Below are 24103 nucleotides of genomic sequence, written 5' to 3'. Positions count from 1 at the left end.
TATTCTGGTACCATGTGTTACTATTAGGAGATTCTACTGAAGACAGGAATGGTGATAGGAAAGTGACACCCCACAGCCGTTGGCATAAACCCGCACAGAGCCTGGGGTACTGCAGACAATATGACCCATTCTACCCCTCATGGGAGAAGGCTGTGCCCCTGCGAGCCGCAAGAACGGGTGTTCTCAAGGGAGCCTGACTCACTGATGTGGCTGTGATAATACTCTGCAGGTGCTGCACATTGTTGGCGTCAACCTTTCCCGCCACCACAATCTCCGACCCTCCAAAGTAGTTATCGAAACTTTTCTGGGTGACATCTGACACCGATTCCTGAGGATAGTTAAACTCCACTTTCTTGAGGAGCGGGGTAGAGACCTGATTGTAGAATTTCTGCAGTTGGAAAAGACACGGGGGGTAAGTCTGTTGTGTTTGACACAACCCTCGCTGACATGCTAACGCAACAGCAAAAGGTACAAGCGACAATCTGGAACCCAACAAGGCCAGACTGCACTGTTTATTTTTCAGGAAATGCAATTCCCCTTTTGAATAGGCCTTGAAATGTCTGTGTATTTACAAAGACAGCTCCCAGTAAAGTCAATGGAAAGACTCAGGCCCACAGTCTGTAGTGACAAACACCTAGTTTCTTCCAGGACCCAGAGGCAGAAGGAAGCGTGAATTCTGGTGCATATGGACCCAAATCCTAAAGCAGGTGTGAAGTCAACGAATAAGGACTTGATGATTTGGCCCTTTATTATTTATTGCTTATAGATGTGAGTCCAGGCTTCAAGCACTTTCCAACTCTATTGATCAGAATTTAGCCTTCATGACTAGACTCTTTCTCTATAGAGTTGGCTGAAGAGTAAAATCCTAGATCTGGACAGCCCTTAACACAGCTCCAAAAACCCTACTTTGCAGTTCAGAGTTTATCCCTATGGGCTGGTCTTCACTATGACGCTGCTGCAATCAATGCAGCAGGGATTGATTTAGCCAGTCTAGTGAAAACCCGCTAAATCGATGGCAGAGCGCTCTCCGGTCGACCCTGGCACTCCACCTCTCTGAGAAGAGTAAGGTAAGTTGACCGGGAGAGTGTCTCCTGTCAACGCAGTGCAGTGAAGACACTGGGTACGTCGACCTAAGCTACGTCGACTCCATCTACGTTATTCACGTGGCTGGAGTAGTGTAACTTAGGTCAATTTACCCCTGTAATGAAGACGAGCCCCTTGTTATAGAAGGTCTTGGGTTTACAGACATGATCGTTACCCTGTTGAACTCTCATGGCTAGTCTCTGCTTTCAGCGGGACCTGTGTGAACCAGGAGTAACTCCATCGCCTTCGAATGAGTTATTCCAGATTCACAGCTGGGAGCAGAATCTGACCCTCACAGTTTAAGAGGTGGAGGGAAGGAAATGCACCTTCATTTGGGAAGAGGTCTCCTGATTTCCAAAAATCCTCTGTGCCATTCCATGGTTGTCATGAGCAAGCCTGTCCAGGAAATCATAGTCTACATCGAATCCAATCCCGAGAGAGAACAAAGAGACATCTTCCGGTATGTTCTGTTTCACGTTCTTCTGGATTTTAGTCAACTTCAGCTCACCTTTAGGGGAGAGAGTGACTTTCAGTCATCTCCTGAATGGAGAACAAACCCTTCAACCCAATTAAAAATCCCCATATTCCTTGAATATCCTCATTGTCTGTAGTGGGAATGTTGGTTTGCTGTTGTAACAGATGGAGATGAATAGGACTGTTTTCATCTCACAGAACTATAGTTTCAGGCTCTCTGCAGACTCAGGAAGACACCACTAATGGTTTACACTTCAGTTCATGATTTTAAGATGCTCTTTGCAATCATGAGGGCTAGGAACGTAACTTTTTTTAAATCATAGAATCATAGAATATCAGGGTTGGAAGGGACCCCAGGAGGTCATCCAGTCCAACCCCCTGCTCAAAGCAGGACCAATCCCCAAATAGAAACTTCAGTTGTAGAGCAGCCAGGGGTGACTTTTGAGGCAATTTGTGCAGTTGGGGCCCAATGCAAACCCCACTGAACTTAATTTTCTTTCTGCTTTATTCTTCATATTTAGGGGCAATTCCTGGGATGGAGCAGCTTCTTGTGGACCAGCCATCACAGTCTGGGCTGAGCTCTCTGGAAGAGGGGATTGCCTGTGTGATGGTTGTGACCTCCTCTGTTCCAGGACTGGAGTATGTATGTAAATAAAGCACATTACCCTTAGGATATACCCAGCCTCCATGTCACTCATTTCTCATCCACTAGGAAGCCAGCCTGAAAAGCCTCAGAATTCCACTACCATTTGGCAGAGGGGCGACATGATGTCTGAAGCAGGACATGTTGGCATCGGAAGAAGGGACAATAGTATTTTCTTAACTTACTTGTAGAGTGTCCATGTGCTGGTTGTGTTTCTTAAGCCAATTCAACTGGCCTTTCATTTCACCTAATGCAAGATCCTTACCTACCGTAGGGTCGCCATCTGACACCAATATGATCATGGAGACGGAGTTAGGGTCCAACATTCCCATGTTGCTGGCTTCCTTTAGAATGAATATTGCTCGAAGAAGAGCTTCGTTGATGTTTGTACCTGGTAAAGAAGCGATAAAATGAGCATGTTTGCTACGCAGCGTTCCTTCTTGAAATAAAGGCTCAGTCCTGAGAAAATAATACATAGGAACATAAGACTGGAAGGGACCTGAGTAACTGAGTCCAGTTCCCTGCTAATGCCGGCAACCCTGTCATAGAATCCCATTCTATAACTTATCAAGCTCCATCTTCAGACTAGTTGGGTTGTTTGCCCCCACTGCTCCTATTGGGAGATTGTGCCCAAACTTTACTCCTTTGATATTAGAAACCTTTTTCTCATGTCCAACCTAAATTTATTCATGGCCAATTTAGCCCCATTTATTCTACCCCTCTCATGTATTTAAAGACAGGAATCATATCCCCTCTGAGCCTTCATTTTTCTAGGCTAAACAAGCCAAGCTCTTTGAATCACTTCTTGTAAGAAAGACCTGCCATTCCCCGATCACCCTAACAGCCCTTCTGTGCACCTGTTCCAGTTTGAATGAGCCTTTCCTGAACATAGGTGATCAGATTTGTACATAATATCCAGTTGAGGTCTGACCACTGCCTTGCCCAATGGCATTAATATGTCCACAACTCCAGTGGAAATACATCTTAGGATCGCACTTGTGTTAGCCCCCAGGGACAAAGGCCTCAAGGACAGTTAAAGGCCTCCCCAGAAATAGATGCTGAGGGGTGTGGTGCATGGCCTTTTAATTAATCCCACTGGAGTTCCTTGCTTTAAGTATATTAGGTCAGATTTTGCTTGTTTATAGTGGAGTTACTCATTGAAATTGATGGACTTGTCCCAGATTTACATGAGCATAAGTGAAAGCAGACTGTGGTCCATTCAGTGGGCCTGATTCACTACTGTATTACTCTGTTTTAAGGTGGGCTTCACCTAGGATTTAAAAATCCCCACCATACTTGGGAGAATTTAACCAAAAATTCCAAACCTTTGCACAAATGTCTATGAAAGGGCCAGATTCTGATACTGGTTAAAATACATTTTGCTTTGCACTCCTATAGCTCCTTTCCCTACAAGCTCAGAATGAAGCCTCAATGCCTCTGTGAGGTTGGGAAGTACAATTATCCCCCTTTAACAGCAGGGGGATGATGGCACAGAGAAGTTAACTGATTTGCTCAGGGTCACATGACGAAATCCAGGGCAGAGCTGGGAAGAGACCCAGCTCTCTTGATTCTCTGTCATTGGTTTTAAAGCCAGGAAGGGACAATTAGATCATCTCGTTTGACCCCTGTATAACACAGATGATGGAATTTCACCTAGTTACCCCCGTACTGTGCTTGATAACTTGTATTTAGCTATAGAGTATGTTCCAGAAAGGCAGCCAAGCTTGATCTGGACATCAAGAAATGGAAAAGCCACTACTTCCCGAGGTAGTTTGTTCCAATGGGTAACCCCACTCCCTGTTAGAGCCTTATTTCTAATCTGAATTGGTCTGGCTTCAGCTACCACCCAGTGGTTCTTGTTAGGTCTTTCTCCTGGATTAGATCAGAGAGCCCTGTATTGCCTGGTATTTTCTCCCTGTGAAGAGTCACCTCTCAAACTTCTTTTTGATAAGCTAAACAGCCTGAGCTCTTTCCATCTCTCACGGTAAGGCGTTTTCTCCAGCCCTCAGATCAGTTTAGTGGCTCTTCTCTGCACTCTCTCCCATTTCTAACATCCTTTAAAAACTGTAGACACCAGAACTGGGTGTAGCATTCCCGTATCGATCTCACCAGTGCCATGCACGTAGGCAAAATCACTTCCCCGCGCTCGAGCTTCAGCCACAAAATCATCCGTCCTGTGCTCAGTGTTCACACAGTGCTCTGAAGATATGACATTAAGCACCTCTCACACTCTGTCTACTCCAGTGTAACTACATTAACGTCAGGGGAGTTACTCTTGATTTACACCGTTGTAAATGAGAGGCGAATCGGGCCCATAAATCATGGAGTATGATCACTGCATAACAGGTTAGTGGCCTCCAAGTTAGCTGCAGCCAGTGGAGGCCTTGGAGACATGCTGCTTGGACCAGGGACCAGATCCTCAAAGGTAATGGGCGTATGATGGGGCGTCTGCCCCACACAGGGTTGAAAGGGGGTTAAGGTGTCCAGATAGGCCAGTTAACTACCCAGGGTGCACGTGGAGGAGGAGCCAGGAAGCAAACAACTGGTTGATTAGGAACAGGCTCTCCTGTGCAGGAACAGGTGGGGCCTGTCTAAACCCAGCTACCTGGCTGCAAATGGGGGCTGTTGCTGGGAAGGGCTGCAGGGAAGTAGGCTGCAGTCACTCCCTGAGTGGAGGGAGTTTGAGGCTGGCAAATCCAGAGAAGGGGAGGAGCCAGATAGGTAGGAAGAAGCCCAGGGAAACAGCAACAAGGGCTAGGACCGTACAGGGACCGTGGTTGCTTGTTATATGGTCCCTGGGCTCATAGGCGCCAATTTCTCCTGGGGCCAGTGGGTGCTCAACCCCCCAGCCCCGCCTCGACTCCACCCCTGCCCTGCCTCCTCCCGCCCCTGTCCCACCCCCATTCCAACCCCTTCCCCAAAGTCTCTGCCCCTCCCCGCCCCTATTGGACTCCTTCCCCAAATCCCCGCCCAGGCCCCGCCTCTTTCCCAACTCCTCCCATGAGTGCGCCGTGTTCCCGCTCCTCCCCCCTCCATTCCACAGCTTGTTACGCCGCAAAACAGCTGTTTTGCAGTGGCAAGTGCTGGAAGGCGAAGTGGGGATGCGGCGCACTCAGGGGAAGAGGCAGAGGTGGAGGTGAGCTGAGGTGGGGAGGCGGGGAGCTTGGCTGCCAGTGGGTGCAGAGCACCCACAAATTTTTCCCCATGGGTGCTCCAGCGCCGGAGCACCCACGGAGTCGGCACCTATGTCTGGGCTGGAACCCAGTGTACAGGGTGGGCCTGGGTTCCCCTTCTAGCCACTGGGAAATGACGAGGGCATTAGAGACACCAGTTTGGAAGCAGCCAGTTTGGAAAGATTTTGATTTCCCCAGAACGGGAGGACCTTAGTGACCTGGCTGGAGGGCCTAGCTGCGGTTCCTGAGGCTGAGAGCAGGGCTGCAAAGCAAAACAAGATGAGAGAAGTTACCACCGGAGGGAGAGTGCAAGCGAGCAGAGCTAATTCCCAGGATGGCCAGCAGGAGGTGCCGCTCACAATGAGTGAACCCTGTGACAGGGAGCTTGGTGCCTACATACCTGTAAGGATCTGGTCCCAAGTCCAGAGGTGCTGGGGGCACAGAGAGGTAGTGTGGTGGCACCATTGCCCTCGTCTCTTACTGATACATGGGCTCTGTGGGACTGGCCCCACAGAAGGAACACCTGCCTTTCCCAACAGAATGACCAGGGGGCTCTTCTGCCCCCCTCGTTAGGTCCCTTTTCCTTGTGACTCTTGCTGCGTGAGTGGGAAATCTGGCCTTTTGTGAACAGGACTCTGTCTATCTGTCTGAGGCATTTCTCCCCATGGTACCTAAGTGCCGAGAGTACCTCGTTATCAAATGCACGTACCCCCATTGGGATGGATCTCCTGGATGTACTTCTTAGCATCCTCCTTCTGAGGCGCTGTGGCTGCAACTAAATCATCTCTCCAGGTGCGAACATTGTGGTTGAAGTCAACAATAGAAAAGTGGTCATCAGACCGGAGATCACCCAATATGGTCTTCATCGCCTCAACCGTCTAAGACAGGAAGGGGTCACAAGAATAGGCACGTTTAGCTCTTTCCATTATTCAAAGCACCCTATAAATGCTAGCTAATGAGTAAGAAACTAGGTGAACAACAACATGAGTGATGGGCCCAAACTGGAACCTTTTATGAGGCTGTCTCTCAGCCTGCTTCCTCTGCACTGTGGAAATCCAGGTAAAATAGGACTTGGCTTGACAGAATCCAGATAAGGAGTCTGCAAAACCCAAACTTGTCCTCCTCAACCCATCCCCACTGAAGACTAATCATGAGAGGGAGAAGCCAGGAGCAGAGAGGACCTTGCTCTGGAAGTTGTGTTGCGTTGGTATTGGCACAACACTCAGGAGACGAGAGTTCTATTTCTAGCTCTGTCATGGCCTGCAGTGTGAGGCTGGGCAAGTCCACATCCCCTCTCTGTATCTCCATGGCCCTATCTATAAAAATCACCCTCCTTTGCAAAGTGCTTTGAGATCTACTATTTCAGAACTCAGTATGATTCAAATGACCTTGTTTCTTTCTGAAAACATTTTAAGGACAGTAAATATGGTGGGTCAAATCCTGAAGTCCTCTACTCAGGCAAATGCCCAGTGACGCTTTTGACTAAAGACCTAAAGATCCAACCTAGTGGTTTTCAGTTCAGGCAAGAGCTAAGTATGCGGCAGTCAAGTAAGCAATAGCTAAACATACGGGAGAACATGAAGGCATGGCCTTATGTCTGCACAGATCAGGAACTTACTTGTTTCATTTTCAGTCCCCACATTGAGCCACTCACATCGATAACGAATAAAATGTTTTTGGGCAGCGGATCCAGATTGTCAGGAGCAAAGTAGTGAATAAAATAGCCATTAAAAATCTGCAAAATACAAACGATGGTAATCAGAGTTCCTGTAAAGCTCCCACATGGCACAAGACAGTAAATGGAGTGAAAGGTTTCAGCCCTCTTTACAGGCCACATTCTGCTTTCACATACACACGGTTATATCGGTCGCTAGCGCTGCATTTGTATTTCACTCATCACCATAATGCAGTATCTGAACTCCACTGGCTTTAAGGGAGAGCAGAAATCGGCTCTAAGGACTCACTTGCTTTGGGAACACCCCTTCACTGGCATGGGGGGTGCACGAGATGGTGTAAAAGAGCTCAATCCTGCAACCCTACTCCACGCCAACATGACGCTAATGAAGTGCCAGTTTGCCTTCTCACAACTTCTGACCCTGTTCCTTTGGAGTCGGTTAATCAGTGCCCAGTACGGTGGGGAACACTGCGATGCAAGAGACACTGGCTTTTGGACAAGACAGGAAGCTGGTCCTGTCCACTTGTTGTTTAGGTAACTGTATTCTGCCTGCCTAAAATCCCCCTGCTACTTCAATTGGATGCAGGATTCTTGATTACTTCTGTTGTTCAGCCATGCTGTGCTTTGTTCCCCCCCTAATGGAACGCAGAAAGAGCACCAGAGATGGGGATCATGGATAGTCTGCTCTGCTGTGGCAACTATTTCTGATGTTCCATTTTGGGTAAGGCCAGTACTTGAATTACAGTCAGGCTTGGGGGGTGGGGCTGGGTCCCCTTCTGGCTTTTAGGGGCTACCTTACTTGTCTTCTGGCCCCCTTACGTCTCATTTCTGTCTAAATTAAAGCTCTTGACATTCAGGGCCCACCTACGTCCCCCTAGACTCAGCATTATGTACAGTAACTCCTCACTGAACGTCCTCCTGCTTAACGTTGTTTCGAAGTTACATCGGTGCTCCATTAGGGAACATGTTCGTTTAAAGTTGTGCAATGCTCCCTTATAACATCGTTTGGCTGCCTGCTCTGTCCACTGCTTGTAGGACTCTGTGGAAGAGCAGCGACTTTACAAGGGAGCATTGCCCAAGTTCCTCTTCTCTGCCTCCCCCTCCCTCCCAGTGCTTCCCCCGCCACCACGCAGCTGTTTGGCGGCGCTTAGGACTTTCTGGGAGGGAGGGGGAGGAGTGGGGAAGTGCATCTCTGCTCGTCCCCCTCCCTCCCAGAAAATCCTAAAGTGAAAGTGCTAGGAGGGAGGGGAAGGAGCGGGGATGCGGCGTGCTCCAGGGAGGATGTGTAGTGGGGGTGGGAAGAGGTGGGCCTGGAGTGGAGCGGGGACAGGAAGAGGCGGGCCTGGAGCATCCCCCGGCAAAGTCAGTGCCTGTTCTTCTGGGGGGAAGCTGCCACTGCTGCTGTGCAAGGTGCTTCCTAGCGTCCTTGTCTGCATCATTGTCTGCAGCAGGCTGTGCCTGTGTGGGGTAAGCCAGGGGCACCTCCCCACCACAGTACAGTACTGTACAGTATACAATGCCTTTTGTCTGCCCCCCCAAAAATTTCCTTGGAACCTAACCCCCCGCATTTATATTAAATCTTATAGGAAAATTGGATTAATTTAACATCGTTTCACTTAAAGTTGCATTTTTCAGGACCATAACTACAACGTTAAATGAGGAGTTACTGTACGAGAGCAACATATGGTAACAGAATAAACTTACTTCCAGTTCTCCAGCTTTGGTTTCTCGGTGCACATCATACGTCACCACAAAATTCCCATCTACTGCCGTGGTAGAACAGGTGGGGCATTTTCGTTGCTGAGCCACCGTTGGTTTGAAGGACACGTGGGCCTAGAGGTGAGATGTGAACAAGGGGACTCCATTACAAAGTCAACCACACATCCCACGACAATGGTATCATTTCAAGAGATTAGGAATGAGTCCTGCAAGAAGCAATGGACTAGGCTTTTGTATCCAGGGGACACACAATTTCATTGAGCACCTTTGTAATTTTTCGAGTAAAACGGAGAGGGATTTTTGTTGCTTCAAAGCAAAGATTGCTCTTTGGTTTTCTTCGCTCAGTTTCTTCACTGATAGCAGCTCTGTGTGCAAACACACAGAGTCATAGCCCTGTATTACAGACAGAGCTGGACAAACTGTTTGTCATAAGCAATTCACTGGATGATTTTAGCTCTTTTTTAGCTCCTGTTTGCAAGGAAAAAAAAATATTTGCATGACATCCATGATTTTCACAATATCCATGATTTCCATGATAATGATTTCCATGAATCTGTTATTTGTAATTGCTAGTCTGAACAAATGACAACCTATAGATTTCCTATAAATTGAGGGCTATGAATATTAGTAATTAGATATCCGTGATTTGTCGCCTTTGTCACATGGTATTGTTTCTCTTTCCTGATTGGATTAATTCAACTTTTTAAAAGTGGAAAATAACAAATGACACATAGTCAATAGTGAACATCATGTTAACTCAGAACTATCCATGTTTGCCCATGACTATATTTAGATTGTACGCTCTTTGAGGCAGGGACCATCTCTTTGTTCTGTGCCCTGGTCCATGAGTGGGATCCCTTGGGATTATCTATTATTATTATTATTAGTAGTATTAGCAGAGATAAAAACTCCAAAAATAGCCACAGAACCTGATCATTGACATGAACAGTTGAGAGCATGAACATCGCCAAATCAAATTGTGGGCTGGGTTTTGCCAACGTGTTTGCAAATACATTTTCATGCTATTCAGTTTGCTCCAATTACAACCCTGTGTGCCTCAGCCCAAACCTTTGGCTAAGTGGGTTTGTGGATAAACAAGATGTGAAGCTGTGCATTGATATCAGGGGGCTGACTTCTTACCCATGAAAGCTTATGCTCCCAATACTTCTGTTAGTCTTAAAGGTGCCACAGGACCCTCTGTTGCTTTTTACAGATTCAGACTAACACGGCTACCCCTCTGATAGTATAACCTTAGTTATAGACTGTATTTGTGTGTATATTTGACCCTCATGAATATGAGGGACTGTAGTAGTAGAGTCTAGTTTATTTATTTAAAAGTCATCCATCATCTTGGTATCTAAAGACCAAACCAGATATCTGCGTAAGGCCAAACATAGTGTGAGTAGCAGCTCAGCAAGTTCCCCCCACCCATCACACAGACCTGCCAAAACACCATAGTCTGTTATTTTACTCTAGACCTGGGCCTCTTTTCTATCAATCCATGTATATATGTTTAAATACTGATCCCATCAACACAGAATTGGAGCACTCGTCAGAGGATAAAGCCAGTTATACCAAATTGTCCGGTTTTTTGTGATGAGAACATAAAGTATGTCCACAGACGTCTACTGATTCTCAAGAGGTCAAAGTCTAGGGCATCAAATCATTGAACCAACTAGCCCTGAAGAACATGGCTTGTCTACATGTGAAGGTTATTCTGGAATAAGGTATGGTATGAATTTAAAGCAGACTAGCTATTCTGGAAAAACTCCATGTGTGCACACTCTTATTACAGAATAAGAGTGCCTTTTTCTGGTTTTAGTTTAATTCACTTCCATCTTGAAGCTGATTGGGAAAAAGGCACTCTTACTCTGGAATAAGAGAGTCCACACACAGGAATAGCTGCTCCAGAATAACTACATGTGTAATCAAGCCCTAACCCAGCATCTGATTATTTCTGAGTTTCTAATGCGAAGTATTGATCAGCTCTGGGTTAGATGTTGTTCATTATCGATCTATCTGTTTTATACTGCTGCCATCCCCATAGTATATGAACACCTTTCATCTAAAATCAACAGCAACAGCAAAGTTACTAGTGGTGTTCACTGACTAACTGGCACGTCTCTCTGTTCAGACGTGGGGTAGGGTGCGATCATCAAATGTCTGCATTCTGAATGACAGATCTCCTCTTTCCAAGTGCTTTCTGTATGGTGAGCGTGTGTTACTTTGCCAGATCCCAGTGGGTATTGGGAGAATCTTATCCCCTGTGGGAGAAAATGTTGTACACCTACAGTTTCTTGGTGTCAACTACTGCTTTGACCATTACCTTTTTCTCTCCCTTAGTGATGGTGGTGATTCCCGCAAAGTGATCTCCTAGCGAGTTAGGAACATGCACGTAACGAAGTCCCTGAGGCTCAATAATGCGGACATCCACCTACAGGCAAGAGGGGAGGACAGTAAACACGGAGCCTCATTAGAAATGCCCCAGTGTCTCATGAGCACTTCTGCGCTCCCCAAAACACACATGCGACAACACCCAGCCTCAGGGTGCTGCCACAGGAACAGAGCCAATGCCAGGGGTTCAGGCAGTGATTTGAGCAGATCGAAACAGCAGGGGGAGCTCTCACACCTGTTGTGTATTTGGTTGTCGTGGTAATAGACTCTTGTGTTGCTATGGCAACTGAGTTAGATTATTAGGGGATCGCCCAGCCAGTTTTGGCTGGCTGTTGGTTAGTTCTGGTGTGGCAATAAATGGCGGCTTCAAGGTTTACAGCTCTCTGTGTCTCCAGTGATTTCTTCCTAAAACTGTTGCCCCCAAGGATATAATAATGCCACAAAGGAGAAGGGGAGGTGCAAGGAAATACTGATCCCCCCGCCCCATGCGGGGAATGGAGTGGGAGCGCTTTGTCTGCTGACAGCCGGGGGGCGGGGGGTGCAGCTCCCTTCTGTTCCCCCTCCTCCTCGCTTTCATCCTTGGATCCAAGTTGCTGGTAGGGCAGACAGGACAGTGTGTTGTTTCACTCTCTGGTCCCCAGGAACAGTCCTAGGTGGGTTGCTGGCCAGGGCAGAAGACCCTCCCCCACACCCATCTCACACCTCTGAGCAGAACAAAGGCTGGCCAGTCAGCAAAGCAAAACTAAATAAACCCTGAGTGGCACAGTGCCCCCTGGAAGATAGCGCCCTGATTGCCCGCCCATAGCACCAGCCTGGCTGGTCCCATTGCCAAGGGAAGACTGACTGGCAAGTAGCCATCCCAGCTCCTACGCATTGTCTGTTCCTGCTGTCGAAGGTAGGGGAAGATTGGATAGTGAGCTGCTTTTCCCTCCTATAGGGTGTGTGGGGAAACTGGGAAGGGAATTGCTTTCCCCTCTAGTCCCAACCTGGAGCTAGAATATCGGTGGAGCCCTCCTTGGTGCTGCTACTGGGTGGGAGATCAGGCAGCGAGTCAACTCTCCAGTGGGGAAAACAGGATTCAAGGTAGCAATCGATGGGAACAAGTCCAGGCCCTTAGTCAGCACGAAGCAGCCCATACTCTGCAACACGGGAGCATGAGTAGTGAACATTCGCTTAGGGCCTGAGCCAAAGTCCAGTGAAGTCAATGAAAAGTTTTCTTATGTAAAAACCCTGCTTGCTTTTGTAGGCTACTTCACTCTGGAATTAGGGATGGGGATATTTTGAAAGGTGTTATACAAATTAGGGGCAAATCCTGCCTCACTTACTCACATGAGTCACCCCTATAGACTTCAGTGGGACGACTCATGAGGGAGAAGAGCCCTGAAGTTGTATATAAGTGTGCAGTGGAGCGCATCGCACGAACTGTCACACATGCTCGTATTTTCTGCAAGAACCAGCCAACTACGTGCCACTTGCAGTGATCTGGGTGAGAAGCAACACAGAACATTGTAGTCCTTGACTCTCCTGTACCTCTAGGTGCTTTGCTAGTCTTCCAGGCTGCAGAGGGATAACATACTCGTACGATCCCAATTTCCTCCGGATCACTTCTTGGTAATGAATTTCAAACTGGACCTTCATTCCTCCGGGCACGTTCAGTTCAGCTTTGAAGTTTTCCATGTCAAGGGCATTGCTCCTGGAGGTGTTGTCAAAACACAAAGCTGTATCTCTGTGCGGCAAGCACCCGAATATGAAAACTCACTCAGTACCCGCTTCAAGAATAACACCTGCTTTTTGCTAAAGGCCTGAGTTAATAAAATACAGGGAGATTTAATAGCTAATTTGGCCTTAAATTTGGCCTATAAAAGGGAACCACACTTACATATCAACTCAATGAGGCTTTGTCAATTTGAGGATGGAAACACAAGGTGAGCTCTGGACAAGTGAACTATTGTTCTTGCTATAGATGAGCATAAACACCTGTCAGGGATGGTCTAGGTATATTTGGTCCTCCTTTAGCATGGGGTAGGGTTACCAATTTGGGTTGGACGTATTCCTGGAGGTTTCATCACATGACATGATCTTAAATTAAAGATTAATCTTCCATTCCTGGAGACTCTAGGACAATCCTGGAGGATTGGAAATTCTAGCATGGGAGCATGACTTCTCTAAGTCCCTTCCAGGCCTACCTTTCTATGATAAACCAAATCAGAGATTCAAAGCAATGGACTGGAGCTGGTCAGCAATTGGATTCTCTGTTCCGCAGCAAATTCCAAAACTTCCTACCCAATGAAATGTCCAGAATAATTTAATTTCAAGTCAATTAAAATATATTATTCTGATCTCAACTTTTTGTTTTTCTATTATTAAAAATTATAATATAACAGTCAAGGTGAAAAGTCGTTTCAAAACAAAAAATCAAATTGTTAAATTTTAATAAGGCACATTTCGGCTTTATCCAAGAGCTTTGTTTCAATTTTTTTTCCGAAAGAAAATCTGTTGGAATTTGACAGGCCCACAGAAAGTATCGATTTTGACAAAACGGCATTTTTGGATGGAAAAAGGTTCCATCAGAAAGCTTTCATCCAGCTCTGCTTTGGAATGTTTGGTACCAGGCTCAGATCAGCACCCAAAGTTTGCAGATGGCTCCACTCTATACCACAGTCAAAATCAAAACCCAGATCTCAACTTCCACCCAGAATTCTAAGAAGTTCCAAATCCAGACCAGGATCTAGATTTGAATTTTGCTCTTTGAATCCACCTCTAACATTTGCAGATTACTGGTTTCTGTTTAAAAAAAACAAAAACAAATTTGAAGTAGTGGTTGGAATAGAAGTGTAAATCAGGACTCCTGGGTTCCACTACTGATTCTGCTACTAAGCTTGGGCTTGTCACATGATGGTGAAGTTCACCCTTGTGCAGAGAGCCAGTATAAGTTCTGATTAAGTCCCATGTAAATCTCAAAATAGAACATTAATGGGATTTAAGTGGTGCATAGGCATCATGCTGACCCTTTATTTGTAGTGTCTTAGCCGCTTGTGGTAAGCACTTCATAAAATAATTACTTAATATATAGGCCCCAATCTGGCAAAACACTTAAGTTCTGACTTCAACGAGACTATTCATGGGCTTAAAGTTAACATGTGCTTAAGTCTTTTGCTGGATCAGGGCCTAAATAAAGACACTGTACTCATGTTCATGGGATTTCCACCAGAGATCCTATTTTGGTGTCAGGACACAGACCAGTCTCAGAGTCTGGGAGTTAAAGATTCTAATAAAAGGAAAAGGAAGTACAGTAGCATAATAAAGAGGAAAAATCTTTGTACCTTACTATTCCAGCAGCTTTACCTTTGGCCCTGGCCTGAGCATATTGTTGTCTGGCTGCAGATTTTTCTCTAATTGAACTAGTAAACGTTATGCCATTTATGTTCCTAAGAGAGAAAAACACAGACAGATCAGCACAGAGACTATTGTGGAGTTTCTTTATTTTAAGGAGAAATCAAGTTGAATCACACCTGTTCCTAATCCAGTGGAAACTTTTACTTTAAAAAAAAAAATCTTGGAAAAGTATTATTTTATATACAATAGAAGTTATGGACACTTTCCCTCTTATCCTTCCGCCACCTTCTTATTCGATTATTGAAATTATCACACGCAATAGATACAGTTGCCCACTACTTACATAGTAAAGTTGTGAATGAAGGCTCCTTTGGGAATCTGCACATCAAACACCAAATTTTGGGCATGCTTAGCTTTATTTTCCACTTTGCTTTGGATCATGGTGTCGACCAAACGAGACGTTATGGTGGACTGAACTTTGTAGCTATAAATACTTATCTTGTCATCGCCAGCCACCTGCAATGGAGACGAGAACTTTGAAAATTCGGGATAAAGATACACCAGCTACGTTTTGCATGGAGAGATGGCTCAATCCATGCTGACAATCACAGTGTTTGTATTTAGCTACAGTTCATTACAAAATGGCTCCCTCAATGGATCTTCAGGTCCTGTAGATCTCAGACGTTTGGGACGAGGTTGTCTAACAAGAGAGTACTGTAATATACTAGCCTAGTACATGAGCTCATATTGCATGACGGTTTGCTACTTTCTAGTATCTAAAGTTCCTTTGCTTAAGAGGGAGGCGGATGAATTTCTGGTGCAGTAGGTCCCAGGTTCAATCCCAGCTAGTGATTGTTGTGTCTATGGCTTTGGCCTGGTCTACACTAACCCCCCACTTCGAACTAAGGTACGCAAATTCAGCTACGTTAATAACGTAGCTGAATTCGAAGTACCTTAGTCCGAACTTACCGCGGGTCCAGATGCGGCAGGCAGGCTCCCCCGTCGATGCCGCGTACTCCTCTCGCCGAGCTAGAGTACCGGCGTCGACAGCGAGCACTTCCGGGATCGATCCCAGAAGATCGATTGCCTGCCGTCGAACCAGGACGTAAGTGTAGACCTGCCCTTTGTCTACACACTAAACCAGGTTTAGTTAAACTGGTGCAAACCCGCGTGGAGACTCTTAGGTCAGTTCACCTCAGCTTTAGCCTGTTCCTAATCAAACCAAAATAAGCCTGGAAACAGGACTAAGAGCCTTGCAGCCTTTTGCTCTGGTTTAACTGAACTGGTTTAGAATCACTCCTTTAATGTAAAACAATTCAGCTCTGTGTGAGGACAACCCCCTGGTGTATTTCACTAACACTACATGTAGGGAGGATTGGGATTTATAGGCCTTCTGGAAAAAGTGTGTTTCAAAGAAAGACTTAAATAAGAGAGGGAGGAGGCAACTTGGCAGACCAGGTCAGATGTAAGATCTACCATGGCAGTTCATTGAGAAAACAACATGATTTGCCATGAGGTTTATAAAAATATTGCCTTTTAGAGGAAGGGAGAGCATGTTTTCTGTTCATTTTTGTGCTTATTCCTACATCAGTACAATATATATCACCACGAAATCTTGTACCAATCCCCCGAACAGCATTGCACAAGCAGTCAGCTGTTTGAAGAAAACAGGTTAATACCCGATCAGTGATACAAGCAAGGCATTGAACAAACAGCAGGATTGATTTCCAGATAATGGTTAACTGGAAAATCATTTTGCCATCATTCGTTTTCCCAGAAGAAAACTCACCAACTCTCCAGAGTCCTCATCGTTTAATGTGCTTCTCTGGGAAGAAAAGAAATAGAGAATGAGACTTCAGCAAGCCTGAGAATTACAAGTCTAGTGGTCATGAATTAGCTATTGAAGGGGTCAAACAGCATATTGCCCATATATTGTTTCACAAGATGATCAGAATCAATGAGAGTCACTGGATTTAGTTCGTAGTGTCCTTCTCTTTTCTTTATTCCTTGCACTTAAGGGGTGGATTTTCAAAAGTCCCTGAGGTCCAGATCCTCAAAAGGTGCTTAACTCCCATTGATTTCAAGTGCCTTTGAGTATCTGAGCCTAAATGAAACATAAGTCCAACTGGACATCACTGACAATCTGGTTCTGACACCGAGGGACTTGCAAAAACAAAAGTAGGGCTGGTTGAAAAATGTCCATTGAAATGGTTTTCTGATGGAAATTTGGGATTCAGACAAAATGATTGTGTGTGTGTGTGTGTGTGTGTGAAAAGGGTCTGCTTTCTGCAGAAATTTTTGAGTTTTTGTACAAAACCTTCTGGCCAAAAACCAAATCTTTTGCCCCAAACCAAAACTTTTTCAGGAAAGAAAAAAAAAAAAGGAAACTTGAGGTTTTCTGCCAAAATGTTTCAGGTTTCATATTTTTTCTATGAAAAGTTGAAATTTTCCATGAAAAAGTTAAACAAAATTGATGTTTTTGTTGCTGTTTTCATCAATTAAATTCTGCAGAAAAAATAGTTCTGACCGACACTACTATTTAAGCTTTACAAGGGCTTAAAAATAGTAATTAATGAGCTATTTTTTACTGCCATATGAATATCCCTGTTTGGGATTTAAGTCAAGCAGTAGCGACATCTTCTGGCCAACTCTTGACCCTCTAAAAAATTAAATCCATATGAGTGACACTGGCTCCTTAAATGTGACAAAGACCCAAATTGAGGTAGACAGCAAAAACCATAGAAGAAGCTTATAATGATGGGTAGTTCATTTCCTAAAGTTTGGTATCAATTTAGGTCAGTAAATTTGAACTAAGTTAACTTATGCATGGGTAACTGCAGGATTATGTGCAATGCAGGTAAATCGGGGTGTATAGGTGAGGTGAGATACCTCATAAAGAGATCCTGTAAAGTGTTATAGGTTGGGTGGCTCACCATTTCACTGAGCATAAACATGGCCCAAGTTTGTATTTGGAAATGCTATGATTTAGGTTTAGGCAGGGCCGGCGCTTCCACTAGGCGACCCTAGGCGGTCGCTTAGGGCAGCAGGATTTGGGGGGCGGCATTTTGCCAACCTCGGCGGAAATTCGGTGACGGGGGTCCTTCCGCTTTGGGTCTTTGGTGGAAATTCGGCGGCAGGTCCTTCACTCACTCTGATACCCACCGCCAAAGTGCCCCGAAGACGTGGAGTGGAAGGACCCCTGCCACTGAAGACCCCAGACCCCCTGAATGCTCAGAGGAGGAGCGCTGCCGCCTAGGACGGCAAAAACTCTGGCGCCGCTCCTGGGTTTAGGTATGCTTAACCATGCCTTAGTGTTGGGAGGCTGGACTAGATGACTTCTTGAGGCTATCTTTCAGTCCTACATTTCTGTGATTCTAGGAGGAGATAGAGATGGGCCCAAGCTAAACCATTCAGATCCAGATTTCAAATCTCCCAAAGTTTGGTGGTGGCTGGATCCGGATTTATCCCATTTAAAGATAAGGACCATGTGCAAAATTTCGAGCTAGGTTGAATTTGGAACACCTCCAAGGATTCATTGTGTCAGGAGCCAGGTGTTCAGCTGTTCACTGGATCTAATGTTTGATTTGTTCATGTTTGTCATAGTGATAGGTCAACACCAGAACTTTTTATCTAACCCCACCAACCATTGGTAGCTGGGATCAAACGGACCCTAGATCCAAACCAACCCTGGTTTCGGTTGTGCAAAGCAGAACCTGGCTAACGAAGTCTTGCAAAAGCAAAACCCAGTGTACTCAGCCCATCTGTAGTTACAAGGATCTGGCCAGCAAGAAGGCTCCGTAGTCCCAGTTCCGGCAAAAGGCTCCTAGCCAAGGTTTTCCAGAGTGGCTAGAGATTGGTAGGGCATGAATTTTTGGTTAAAGGACCCTGAGTTTTTAGACAGTTCTGAGCTCCTACCCTCTGAAAATCAGACAGTGTCTCAGGTTTGGCATCAATGGGTAGGGCACTAATCTAAGACTTGGAAGACCTGGGTTCACATCCCTGTACTACCACAGACTTCTTGTCTGAGCCTATACAAGTCACCAAGCCATTCTGTGCCTCGGGTCCCCATCTGAAAACTAAGGACAAAAACACTTCCCTACCTCACCAGGGTGTTATGAGGCTAAATACATTAAAGACTGGGAAGTGCGCAGGTACCCCCAGGAAAGGGGGCCAGATAAGTACTTACAACAGACAGAATAGGGGAGTATATAAAAGCCCCTTCTAGATGACCTCAAGATACATTATTAGACCGTCCGTTTTGGACCCAGACGTCGTTGATCTGACGGCAGCAATTCTGTCCCCTCAAAATAAATCAGACTGAGATCTCTAAGGAAATTTAATTTTATTACTGAAGTGAATTTTCTGCTGGTGAAAGATGCAGCTGGAATGGAGAACAGAAGCAGCATGAACTTCCTCATACTGCCTCTCTGTTGTGTCTCAAGCGCTGACCTGGTGTAACCATCTCTGGTGCAGAAAGGGGACTCGGGTCTCCGTGAATCACGCTAGTCTTTGCCCTCACTGCTGAGACGGCCAACAAAGGGCCTATTGTAACAACGGGGGAGGAGTGGGAGGTGGAAACTTGCTCGTTAGGAAATGGAGTCACCCTTAGAGCTGGTTGAAATTTGTCATTCAATATAAATAATGATGTTTTTATCAAAGGGAAAGTTTCACAGAAATCATTCTCAGTTTCCATTGCTCAGGTTTTTTTTTAACGCAACTCGTTGTGTTTTTTGATGATCATTTTATCTGTGGTTTTGAGGGGCTTATTTCCTTTGCCAATTTTCACTTATCTTATCAAGCCTAGTCTACCCATAAGTGACGTCTCGCTTTAACTACACTGTTATAGTTGAAGTGGTACAATCCATTTTCCCCAGCGTGCATGTTGTTATACTAGGATCAAGGTGTTTATATTGGTATCGCCTTTTTTCTTAGAGGAAGGGAAATAAGCTAGACTGGTATCAGGCTCCTTTATGCTGGTACAACAGCATCCATACGCTGGATTGTGCAGGTATAGCTGTATCGGTTAAAAAAACCCACACCCCTAATTGACATAGTTATACTGGTAAAAACCTGTGTGCAGACCAGGCCTGTGTCACTTGGCTCCTGATCCTGCAAGTGTGCATAGGCCTGATTCTCATTTACACTAAAACCCCTTTATACCACTCTGGCGATGTGAAGGGATCTTAAGATGGGAATTTACCCTCAGTTTAAGGCCTGGAGCAGTGTCAAAGAACCTTAGGGCTTGTCTACACACCACCGCAGTGTGGACTACGGAGGTGTGAATTGTGGAGTGCGCTAACTGCCCTATGTACACCCTGCTGGCACACACTAAAAGGTACCCACTACACCTTAACATAGGGAAATGGGACCACATCAGCGCAAACTAAGTTCCTTTTCGTTCACACCAACAGGGTCTACGTGGAGCAGTTGGCGCGCAATGCGTTCGTGCGCGCTCCAATATGCAGCCCTGTAGTCTGCACTGCAGCACCGTGGAGATAACCCAGTAATATAAATGAGCCTCAGAACCGGATCCACTTCAGCTTTATACACCGTGAGTATTCCCATTTAACTCAATGGGACTTTTCACATGCATGACATTAAACCTGGCCCCACTCCTGCAAACGCTTATCCACAGGCTTAACTTTGGTCCCAGGAGCAATCTGATTGAGGTTAATGGGATTACCCAGGGTAGCCAAGTTAAGCACATCCGTAAGGGTTTGCAGGAGTGGGGCCAGGTGGCTTTTTTCCCCTCCAAAAGTGAATTTTTTGAAAACTTTAAATTTTGAAATAAAAAAAGTCTCTTGATAAGCTTTTGATTTAAAAATCATTCCACAGAAAAAAATTAAAAATCCATCTATTTCAATAACTGACGGAATGAAATGATCAGCAGTATAGTCACCAAAAAAAAAAAAAAAAGGAAAGGAAAGAAAAGAAACTTTTTTGACAAGTTCTACTGATCCGCCAACTACTTTTCACATACAGTGATCCCCTGTGATTGGTTTCCCATTGACCTAACCAGGAACCAGTAGTCAATCAGCAGGGCTGGAAGAGACCATACTACATTACCAATCTCCTGAGCCCGAGCTTTTCCTGGACATTTTGGTGCTAATTCTAAAATTAGATTCACCCGGGCACACCCCTCCTCTGCATGGAGCTCCTTTGAACTCAAAGAGACTTTTCACATGCATGACGTTAAACGTGTGTAGTGTTCTGATTAATTAGTTGTACTGCAATTGCACCTGGGGACTCCAATCAGGTCATGGCCCCCTTGTGCCAAGCACTGTACAAAGAGTTCTTGCCCAAGCAGCACCCAATGGGCTCATAGATCCACCGGAGTACACCTGATTGCAGAATTATGGCCTTTGTAATGGAATAGAACATCTGTCATTTGCTTCAAAACATTTTTCTTTTCATCTCTCTCTCTTCCCCCTTTTTAGATTTTATGGTTACTGTACCTGGTACCTGCCATTTCTAGTCATGGGCTTTGACAGAAATCCATCGATCTCCAGGTCAACCAAGTTCTCCAGATCCTAAAGGAGACACAGGGAAACAGTAAAGCGTTCACCTCACGGCAGATGTCACTTTCCGAGCTCTCTGTTTCAGAACTGGCAACACACTCTCTGAAGATAACAGAACAGACGTAGGAAACAAATCCATAGCATTTGCCCATAACTTCAGCATTCGTTGTGGATAGATTTTAGTTTGTCGTCTCGGGGCTTGATTCATCACTCCAGTTTTGTGCTAGTTTGAATTCACTTCCCCCTAGGCGCAAGTGGGGAGCTGAGAGGAATTACGATTCTGCGCGTCACAGTTCCTTCCCAGGGCAACAGATCTATGGCCACTCCCCTTCCACATCTCCAGGCTCCATCTATCCCATTATTTAATATGATCACTTTTGGCCTCCACATGCGGCTATTACTTCTGAAGCAAGGACATAGCTCAGAGGGCCTGAAATATCCATAAAGTACAGTAGGCAGATTTACAACACAGTGGGCCCAATCCTGATCTCCAGTGTGGATGGAGACAGATTCTGTCCTCATTTACATCAGGGTCCAGAGTAACGCCATTGAAGCCAGTGACGTTATTTTGGTTTTACACCAGTGTCACTGAGAGCAAAATGCGGCTCCTTGACATTAGAAGGAGTTACTCCAGATTTACACACGCCAGAAGGAAATAGGCCCAGTATTTTGTACCTGATACAGAACAATCAGGATAATCAATCTCATCATGTCATTAAAAAACATTGTACCACGAAAGAGAAAACATCTCCGTCCGACTAATTATTATTAACCCTGGAGAGGGACACTAAACATCACAGAGCTGCAGACCATCCCTGCCTGCTGCCCCGTAATGTTTCAAATGTGCCCAATAAATAATAGAGTTTGAGTGAGAACTGTAACCATCAGACCTGGATCTGAACTCCCCCCAGAATCTGAAAGCATTTGGGTCCAGAGACTTAGTTCAGCTCAGGTCTAGAATTATGACTTTATTTAGAATCGTATTAAGGAGCTGCCCATTGGCCCTGATCCTTTAACATCAATGGGAGTGTGATAGAAGGCAGCTGATAGAAAACAGGCCTGATTCTGTAGTCCCTAACATGTCTATTATTAAGCACCGACACTGTATAGAAGACACACATTCCCTCTCCGGAGGAGCATACATTCTAAGGCCCCGACTCTGCAATCAGACCTGTGCAGGCAAAGACCTTAGCCCATGCGGAGCCTCCCGAAGTTGGAGAGGATCTGTGCTGCTACTCTGAGCCAGTTGCAGGATCGGGGTCTGCAAGCCAGGCAAAGCGCAGACAAGAATGGGAATTCTGCTTGAGTAAGGCATACAGCTAGCCAATAGCTACCCCTAATTTAATATAGGCATATTAAAGAGCAATACTAGGAATGGAAGACAAGAAGCTGTTATCTGGACGATACATGATTATAGCAGAAGGAAAAAGAAATTAAGAGGTAGAGGCAAAACCATTAAGAGAAGCAACGGACCCAATCCTGCCCTCATCAGTAGGCGCTCGGATATTGACTTCAGTGAGTGTAACAGCATTAGACCCCCTGTGGGATTACTTACATCTGGGATTTCGTCGATCACGAGATCAAAGCTTCGTATTTCAGAAACAAGGAATAAAAGCAGGACGCAAATCAGCTGCTTCATTGTCTCCCTGCTTGCTTCACTTCCCAAGAGCTGCTCGCATAGGCGCTGGATAGCGGATCTCTCCTTCTCTGAGCCAAGTTCAAGGAAAAGACTGGAAGTTATGCAGTATTTTGAATAACATTTTGAAATGCTGACTTTGTTCAGGCCCCGGGTAAATATTTGCCCTGTAACGCAAGCCAGAGCTGCGGGGGCATGGGCGAGGGTTGTGCAAATATAGTATCATCACTCTGCCATACCCCTGATAACGGCTCAGCACTGGATAGGCTCTGGTCTTGCCTTTGTAGATTCACGGAGGGTTTAACCAATTTGCTGTTAGGTGCAGGTTTTGGAGGATTAAAAATGGGAAAGATCAAAGTCAAAGATGACTCGGAATAAATCTGTTTACGATAAACAAGGCAACAGCCAGTTCTCAAAGATACTGATGGAATAATACTCTGCACTTCTACAAGGATCCCCAAAGCACTTTACAATGAAGGGCAGGTATCATGGGGCTTGATTCTGAGTTTCACTAATGCCCCTTCACTCTACTCTGGCAATGGAAAGGGGCCAGGTTAGGGCCATATTTTTAAAGGTATTTAGGCACCTCAAGGTGCAGATAGACAGCTGGTGGGATTTTCCGAAGCACCTAAAATCAATGGGAGTTAGGCACCTGGGTGCTTTGGAAAATTCCCCAGGCTTCTATCTGCATCTTGAGTTGCCTAAACACTTCTAAAACTCAGTCCCTGAGTTGCTTTCTTCCAGGCCCACACTTGGTCTAAGAGCAGGAATGGAGGCATCTGAAATGCGTGTGAAGAATTCTCAGGGTGTACAGCCCTCGCCCTTCCACGCGCAAACACTGTTCCTCGTGCAGGACATATCTGGCTGAGGCAGGGGATGGAACAAACCCAACACGTGAACAGGGCCAATGCAAGCCATGTATTATAGACACCACATGCTTGCTGGAGGGCCCTGTGCTGGGCATTGTGGGATAGAGGTGCAGCACTCTGCCAGGCCCTGCAGTGCTTCCCTAACGTACTGTGTGAGTGCTCTGTGCACCGGAAACAGCAGGACTGGTGCAGATGTAATAAGCACAAGGGGTGCTGTGGAGGCAGTACGTATAATGATTACACTCCCCTTTTCCCTGTGTAACCCACGTGAGGGTGTGTTACAGGTTCATGCCAATCCACAATGGATATGAGCCATTGTAGCCAGGGGCGGCTCTAGCTTTTTTGCCGCCCCAAGCACGGTAGGCAGGCTTCCTTTGGCGGCTTGCCTGCGGGAAGTCCGCCGGTCCCGCGGCTTCGGCGTATCCGCCGCCGAATTGCCACCGAATCCGCGGGACCGGCGGACCTCCCGCAGGGATGCCATCGAAGACTGCCTGTCTGCCGCCTTCGCAGGGCTTGGCGTGCTGGTGCCTGGAGCCGCTGCTGATTGTAGCCGCCTTAACTGACTGTTTAGTTCATGCTTTTT

General features: G+C 45.8%; 1 protein-coding gene across 1 annotated transcript in view; it reads right to left on the bottom strand.

Annotated features, from left to right (window-relative positions):
• ITIH2 (inter-alpha-trypsin inhibitor heavy chain 2) overlaps positions 1-22765 on the bottom strand; it is a 40322-nt gene extending 17557 nt beyond the window's left edge. The window contains exons 1-13 of the mRNA XM_034764522.1: positions 22571-22765; positions 20953-21027; positions 16287-16322; positions 14841-15013; positions 14485-14589; positions 12692-12854; positions 11094-11201; positions 8753-8881; positions 6992-7108; positions 6083-6251; positions 2466-2591; positions 1410-1591; positions 203-388 (exon numbers count right to left, since the gene is read on the bottom strand). Of these exons, the coding sequence (XP_034620413.1) occupies positions 203-388; positions 1410-1591; positions 2466-2591; positions 6083-6251; positions 6992-7108; positions 8753-8881; positions 11094-11201; positions 12692-12854; positions 14485-14589; positions 14841-15013; positions 16287-16322; positions 20953-21027; positions 22571-22654 (1653 nt within the window). The 5' untranslated portion in view covers positions 22655-22765. The remainder of the gene's footprint in view (positions 1-202; positions 389-1409; positions 1592-2465; positions 2592-6082; positions 6252-6991; positions 7109-8752; positions 8882-11093; positions 11202-12691; positions 12855-14484; positions 14590-14840; positions 15014-16286; positions 16323-20952; positions 21028-22570) is intronic.
• Positions 22766-24103: the final 1338 nt, after the last annotated feature.

This window comes from Trachemys scripta, chromosome 1 (genome assembly GCF_013100865.1).
Source record: "Trachemys scripta elegans isolate TJP31775 chromosome 1, CAS_Tse_1.0, whole genome shotgun sequence".
Taxonomy (NCBI): Eukaryota; Metazoa; Chordata; order Testudines; family Emydidae; genus Trachemys; species Trachemys scripta.
Note: the sequence above shows the minus strand (reverse complement) of the source record. Positions and strands in the feature narration are given on the sequence as shown.